The sequence below is a fragment of the Portunus trituberculatus genome, chromosome 43 (genome assembly GCF_017591435.1).
Source record: "Portunus trituberculatus isolate SZX2019 chromosome 43, ASM1759143v1, whole genome shotgun sequence".
Taxonomy (NCBI): domain Eukaryota; kingdom Metazoa; phylum Arthropoda; class Malacostraca; order Decapoda; family Portunidae; genus Portunus; species Portunus trituberculatus.
The window spans coordinates 5,559,171-5,566,670 of NC_059297.1; the positions used below are offsets into that span (position 1 = coordinate 5,559,171).

The window sequence follows — 7,500 nt, forward strand, 5'->3', positions numbered from 1 at the left end:
TTGTGGTCTTAGTCCTACCCGAAAATCGGTCTATGAGCTCTAAGCTCGCTCCGTAATGGGGAAGACTGGCTGGGTGACCAGCAGGCGGCCGTGGTGGTGGTGAATTACACACACACAGACACACACGAACAGAGATAAGATGTAATATTCGTAGTTGAGATTTAAGTAGAGTACACCCTAAGAATATTGTGTATAGATCAGCTGAGAATGACTTAGAAGAGGTGGGTGCAATGAAACAACAACCTTGGATATCAACACTTATATACTCGCACTTGTTATAGTCAAAGTAACCCTAACATTTTCAAGACAAGCAGCTGGCATGTCACTCTAAACATTATCTTTACACACACACACACACACACACACACACACACACACACACACACACACACACACACACACACACACACACACACACACACACACACACACATCTGTAAAAATGTGTTAAACAGAAAAGTATAGGAATTAATTTTTTGAAGATAGTGAGTTTGTGGTACTAAATAAGCGACATTTGCCATGATCTATTTGGAATTTTTGAAAGGATCAGTAGCTGGTTCAGCACTGCTTTTCTCTTTTAATTGTTTTTATCTTTAGCTGGTCGCATAGCCAGTGACGTTGAGAAAGACAGGAAAAAAAGAACATTAAGAAAACAAACTTATAAATAACAAGTAGAGGGAGTAACAGGCCAGAAGTCTGTGTAGTACAAGAAACCCATAGGAAAAGCTGTTCTACCTGTGAAGCACGTGATACCTTCTCTTACTTCCGAGGGACCATTGTGTATAGTTCAGTAAAACTTGTTATAAAAGGAATTGTATCTGTATCTTATTTATAGAAAGAAAAAAAAACATGTACGGGATTGGCAGGTGAGGGTATGGTGTCTGCAGGGCCATGTGCACGCGTGACTTTTTTTTTATTTTTTTTATACCATGTGGGCTTTTCACGGGAGTTTATGGGCTAAAGGGGATACTTTTGGGGGGTACCTCCTATCTCAAAAGCCCACCTGCTAGGAAACCGTTGCCCCGAGTGAGAAAGCCTAACCTACACTCAGACCGTGGACAGGATTCGAACCCGTGCGCTTGGAGACCCCTCGGACCCCAAAGCACGCATGGTTCCACTGTACCACGTCGGCCCCAAATGTGTTAAACAGAAATAGGAATATTTCAGTTTAAAGTTAAATCTTGTTTAGGAACAGTTTTCACGTCTTATGTTATGCTGTTTCAGGAAAAGTGAGTGTGTTCCTGACTGAGGAGAAGACCCTGGACCGAGAACGAGACCAAACCTGGGAACTGAACTTCTTGGCCCGTGACCAGTGCAAAGGCAATGGACAAGATGCGGACTGCGAGGGTGAGTTGTTGTCGTTTTTTGCTCTTTTTCCTTCTCCTACTCACCTCTTCTTGCTCTTCGTATCATCTCCTTTTCTTCATATTACTAAATGCATATCCTTACATAAGGTGAACAGGTGATCCGGTGGCCGATATCGAGGAACAGGAGATACATAATGGTAACAGCGTCACATAACGTCATGTAGTTCCTTGAATATAACACTTTTAGCTACAGAAAGGAATACCATCTTGAAGTTAACTACTGTGCACTAAAGCCAATAATGAAACAACACATATCTCTAATGCCCATGTGTCCTTACTAATGTGCAATAAAACAACAACCTTGAATATCAACACTTATATACTTGTTATAGTCAAAGTCACCCTAATATTTTCAAGTTAAACAGCTCGCATGTCACTGTAAACTTTATCTACACACACACACACACACACACACACACACACACACACACACACACACACACACACACACACACACACACACACACACACAGATCTCTCTATCTGACTATCTGTGTGTGTGTGTGTGTGTGTGTGTGTGTGTGTGTGTGTGTGTGTGTGTGTGTGTGTGTGTGTGTGTGTGTGTGTGTGTGTGTGTGTGTAGTTACATACAGTACCAGTCTTCACTCTTGCCAAGGAATACAAGAGAGGGAATAGAGATGCGTGGAGAGAGCACTGCCCAAACTATGAGGGAAACATTCACAGAAAGTAAAAATGATCCGTTCCACTTTACTCTTTCCACAGTGTTGAGCAGCGAGCTGTATAAGGTCTTCATTACTGTAGAGGACGTCAATGACAACCAACCTAGAGGCCTGACATGGACACCAAACCACAACCCTCTTATTGTGGATGACTTCCTCAAAAACGTGAGTTAATCAGCAAATATCTTGCAATAAGCAGAGAATCAGACAGGCAGTTCCAAAGTATGCAATAATTGAGAATACCAGTTAGCTCTTACATTAGAGAGATGGACGAAATAGGGATAAAAGAAAGAAGAAAATCTTGCGGCACGTCCAGTTAGCAAGATCAAAAGAGCAGTTTGGATAAAAAAAAAGTGGTAGAAGATGGAAAGATGCAACTTTATACATGGAGTGGGGTGGGGAAAACTGAAGGAGATTAATCAGAACGCCGATTTTCACAAAAGTTTGTTTAACTCTAAAGGTTCTAGTTTAGTTTATAAGTAAAGGACAGACAGAGGATGTTCAGTGTAGAAGAGGGGACAGGTAAGTGCCATTATATAAGGGAATAATTTACCTTGTATGTTTTCTCGACCCTCCAACTGCTTACTCTGTATAAGGGCCTTATCCGTCCCTGTATGGAGTACTCTTCGCATGTTTGGGGGGTTCCAGTCAACACAGCTTTGCTTGATAGGGTGGAATCGAAAGCTCTTCGTCTCATCAAATTCCCTCCTTTCACTAACTGTCTTCAGCCTCTTTCTCACCGCCGAAATGTTGCATCCCTTTCTATCTTTCATCGCTATTTTCATGGTAACTGTTCTACTGATCTTGCTAACTGCATGCCTCCCCTTCTCCTGCGGCCTCGCTGCACAAGGCTTTCTTCTTCCTCTCATCCCTATTCTGTCCAACTCTTTAATGCAAGAGTTAACCAGTACTCTCAGTCATTCATCCTTTTCACTGATAAACTCTGGAACTCCCTCCCTGCATCTGTATTTCCGAATTCCTACAATTTGTCTTCTTTTAAGAGGGAGGTATCGAGGCATTTGCTCCCCTAATTCTGGCTGACGGTTTTGGCACTTTTTACACTTTTAGAGAGCCAGCACTCAAGTGGGCCATTTTTTTACTTTCTCTTTTTTGCCCTTGGCTGGCCCTCTTCCCTACGTAAAAAAAAAAAAAAAATGTTGTGTCGAATTAATAAATGGAGGAATTTAGTCGTTGAAGCACTGAATGATGATACTAAGTTTGCTCTGCCTCATTCAGAAATTTCAGAGAGATTGGAAGTCAGACGTTCTGTGGCCTCCCTGCGTGATCTCTTTACTTTTACAATTTCACCAAAATTCCTAAAAAGGATGACTAGGATTCAGTAAGGAGAGCCAGAAGATTAGACCGACCTCGGTGGAACCCATATTGGCGATCAGATCGAAGGATTTGAATTGATAGATGTTTAAGAAATTTTTGTCACGGATATATAAAAAAAAAAAATTAAAGAAAAAGATTGAAACAATAAGACAGTAGTTTGATGGATTATAACATTCACACCTTTTAGGAATAAGCTGAATATAGTTAAATTTACAGCAAGAAAGAAAGGTACTATATACTGATAGACAGAGCTAGAATAATTTAATTTCACTAGACAAAGTGCAAAAAGGAGGCACAGTTTCTGAGAACAATAAAAAGGGAACCAATCAAGCCAATAATCCTTCTGAGGGTTTAGAACAGCGAGGGCGTGGAAAACACCACTGCGACGAATCTTAATGGATGGCATGAAATAGTCAGAGAGTGGGAGAGAAGGAACAAGCCCTGAATTATCCAAGGTAGAGTTTTTAACAAAGTTTTGAACAAAGAGTTCAAATTTAGGAATTGGTGAGATGGCAGTGATGCCATCAAGTTGAAAAAAAAGGAGGGAAAGATGAAGTAACAAAGTTATTGGAGATGTTTTTGGTTGGGTGTTAGAAGTCACAAAATAACACTTTCTATTAGTGAAAGAGTTTTGGACTTGCTGGAGAACATTCTTGGTATAATATTTCGTAGAAATATAAAATGCATGAAATTCTAGTGATCAAAGGATCAAGTACCTTTACTGGAGTACCACTCTATTTCTCCATCATGTGTAGCACGAGAACAGACTTAAACAAAGGTGTGAAATGTTTAGGGTGAGAGAAAAAGTGAGACATGCACGTCTCCATGCCAGATCATCTGTGTTATGCGCTTAACATACAGAGACTAGTCTCTGACACGGAAGAAGTAGTCATTCCAAGAAAAATTCAGCAAAATACTTCTTCAGATTTCAAGAATCAGCAGAATCAAAAGGCTAGAGGCACTTCCTCTGGCACTACCCGACCCTGAGGAGGAAGTGGAGCAACTTACGTAAAGGTAGTTTCTATTTTTCCATGGAACGTCTACTGTTTTCGTGTCAGATAGCCGTACGTGTGTGCTTGAGCTCATAACGGAGGTGACAGAGTAAGGCATGGAGGCGCATATTCCTTACCTTCTCTCTCGCCCTTAAAGTTCCAAGCTTTGACTTAACTCAGTCTGCTCCAGAGCGACACATGGTAAAGAGGTGGCTCATAAACAGCACTTCACCCTTCCGTTTTCGGAAAATTATGCAATTTACATTTCTGTCCGAAATCATGCCATGACTCTAACTAACCAGGGACTATACCAAAATGATATGTTAAACCTTTCTATAGATCTAACTGTCCTCGTAACTTTTATCACCTAACTACGAGTAAAGATATCTCCAACAATTTTCCTTTGAATTTTTGTTCTTTGCTTTACTCTGATGGCATCTTTGCTAATTTAACTATTTCTAGAACTGAAGCTTTTCCTCAAACATTTGCTAAAATTCTACTACGGATTATTCAAGACAACTGGGTGTCACAAGATTTTCCGCCATTTCTAGTTATCTACAGTCACAAATTATGTTAACGAAAGCAGTTACATAGCACACTTCATCAATAAAGAGAAATAGTTACTGTTTCAAATGTCACACATGTACCATTCGGAATAACACCTGAAAATTCAAGAAATCTTGCCTCCAAAGACATGCGATACAAAGGAGCTGTGGGGCGGACAAGGGACGCGTCAGCTCTCATGATTTGTGCCGTGACAGGGGAGGGTGCAGCTGTACCCTGACGGATGATAACAACCAAATTTGATTGCCTTTTTTTTTTTTTTTTTGATAAGTTACAAATATGTAGGAAAATGTAATGGTATTATGGTATTCTAGCAATTAGTAATGTCTACTTTATCATGTTGTTTAATTTCTACACAAGTTGATACCATCCAGTCTATTTAGCAGACGATAGTGATGTACGCTACGTTCTTTATCTCTTTGTGAGGACTTAAAAAAATCCAAAAGAATTTTTCCTAATTATCATCTTTCATTTTCCAACTTTCTTGTACTGCAGCACACAGAGCTCAAATACATACTGGAGGCAACAGACGATGACATTGGCACCAACGCCGACCTTACTTACGAGGTGCTCGGTACCTTCAGCTTCAAAGATGGAGAGAATAAGGACCTGTTTGATGCACAAAGTGACAACAATATCTGCAGGTTAATACTTTTTGGTTTAAAGACAATTACATTTTCTACTTGGCTGTCAGAAAAGAAAAATCATGATAACAATAGTGGCAAGTAGCTGTATGGAGGCGGAAGAGGAAGAAGAGGAAGGGACAAGTAGTAGGTGGCAATACGAGTATGGGAATGTGGAGAGTATGATTATCCCAGGCATCTTGTCTTCCTTCCACAGACTATACTCCAAGACGAACTTTGAAGGCAAGATGTTAACTGGATGGTACTATTTGACGATACGGGTAAATATTGCGCCTCATTTTTCATAGCTCAGCTTTTCCATCAATTGCAACCTCAGAATCTACAATATGGTGCAATATGCAGCTAATAGTTACACACACACACACACACACACACACACACACACACACACACACACACACACACACACACATGTATATTATGTATTTAGAGTAGTAATTCAGATGTATAGGATGTGACTTCTTTCCACTATCGAGCTCACGTGTTGACTCTCTCTGCATGAGAATGGCAGGCAACAGATGGCGGAGGTCTGTCAACTGATTTCAATGTTACCTTGGAAGTTGTTGACGGCAATGATCAAGCTCCGCAATTTTCGCTGAGTGGGTGCGCGGGTGAAGAAGCCGACAACATCATCAAGATGGAGGAAGTAAGTAGTGTATATACAGAATGCAGTACCGAAGCTTACTTAAGATGTGTGGGAAAAATATTACTATGGGAAGCAAATATTCAAACTATGTTCTAAAGACTATTGACAAGGATAAGTTTATCGTTATATAAACATGATTGATTAAGAAAATGTCTTCAGCCCAGTTTTTATAGATAAATTACGTATGTACATGTGAATCCTTCCAATAAGATTTCAACAAGACCCTCAACGCAGACATGAAATAATCAGTTAAATAACAGTCATTTGCTTGAATTGTAATGCAGTAAAAATAATCATGACTGAAATTGATGTACTGAGAAGAAACTGTTTGTCTGTGCCGACAGGAAAGGAATATTTTGTAGAGGAAGAATTTTTTTGTACTGGTAGGACTGGATTATTTTATGCTGTTAAAAATAATTGTTTGTATTGATGGGAAACATCTTGCTTATTTCTACTGAGAAGAAACAGTTCGCACTAGTAAAGAAAAAACGGTTTATACTAGCGGTAAACTGTCTGTTGGCACTACTGGGGGACATATTGATTTCTATTCGCGCAAAATTGTTCGCTTTTCCTTGTAAGAGAATGGTTTGGCTGTATTGGTAAGAACTTTCTCATAAACAGCAAAGAAAACCCAATTTCACAACATTGCAGGGTGACTATCTACCAGGAGTGGACGGTAACCCCACACCCATGCTAGTGAATTGCTTGAAGCCAAACGGACTCCCCTTCACAATCACAATGACAGACGCAGACACAGACGTTGATAACAGAAGAATGGAAGTGAAGATTGACTTAGCCAACTCTACCGTCGAAAACGCTGAGCATGGAAACGCAGAGGGTACACAACTGTTTTCTTCAATTATCTATAACTCACACCTTTCCTTGTACCCCTCCCCGTTCTCTCTCTCTCTCTCTCTCTCTCTCTCTCTCTCTCTGTGAACGAGAAAAGAAGGGAGAGTCTGAATTTGCTTGTCAAAATTGTAAAGTTCCCTCTCAAGACGTCTCTTTATGTTTTCAGAGAGAGAGAGAGAGAGAGAGAGAGAGAGAGAGAGAGAGAGAGAGAGAGAGAGAGAGAGAGAGAGAGTCAAATTACTATACATACTACATTATATTTGATAGAATGGATAGAGGAAATTGCACTCATGAACTTAAGTATAGTGTATGTCCCTACCAGCCACTCAACACTCCCCCACCACTAAAGACATAATTTTTTACTACCTCCAGAACAACTGAAGTACTGGAGCCTGGAACCCAAAACGTGCCCATCAAACT

General features: G+C 40.2%; 1 protein-coding gene across 2 annotated transcripts in view; it reads left to right on the plus strand.

Moving 5' to 3' along the window:
- The window catches only part of LOC123518160 (cadherin-23-like), a 31,156-nt gene that overhangs the window by 13,068 nt on the left and 10,588 nt on the right, over positions 1 to 7,500 (plus strand). For both annotated transcript variants that reach the window (XM_045278857.1, XM_045278856.1), the window contains exons 19-25: positions 1,225 to 1,347; positions 2,091 to 2,212; positions 5,434 to 5,582; positions 5,779 to 5,842; positions 6,094 to 6,228; positions 6,880 to 7,066; positions 7,453 to 7,500. The exon at positions 7,453 to 7,500 is cut by the window's right edge and continues 59 nt beyond it. In XM_045278857.1, coding sequence (XP_045134792.1) covers positions 1,225 to 1,347; positions 2,091 to 2,212; positions 5,434 to 5,582; positions 5,779 to 5,842; positions 6,094 to 6,228; positions 6,880 to 7,066; positions 7,453 to 7,500 — 828 coding nt within the window. The remainder of the gene's footprint in view (positions 1 to 1,224; positions 1,348 to 2,090; positions 2,213 to 5,433; positions 5,583 to 5,778; positions 5,843 to 6,093; positions 6,229 to 6,879; positions 7,067 to 7,452) is intronic.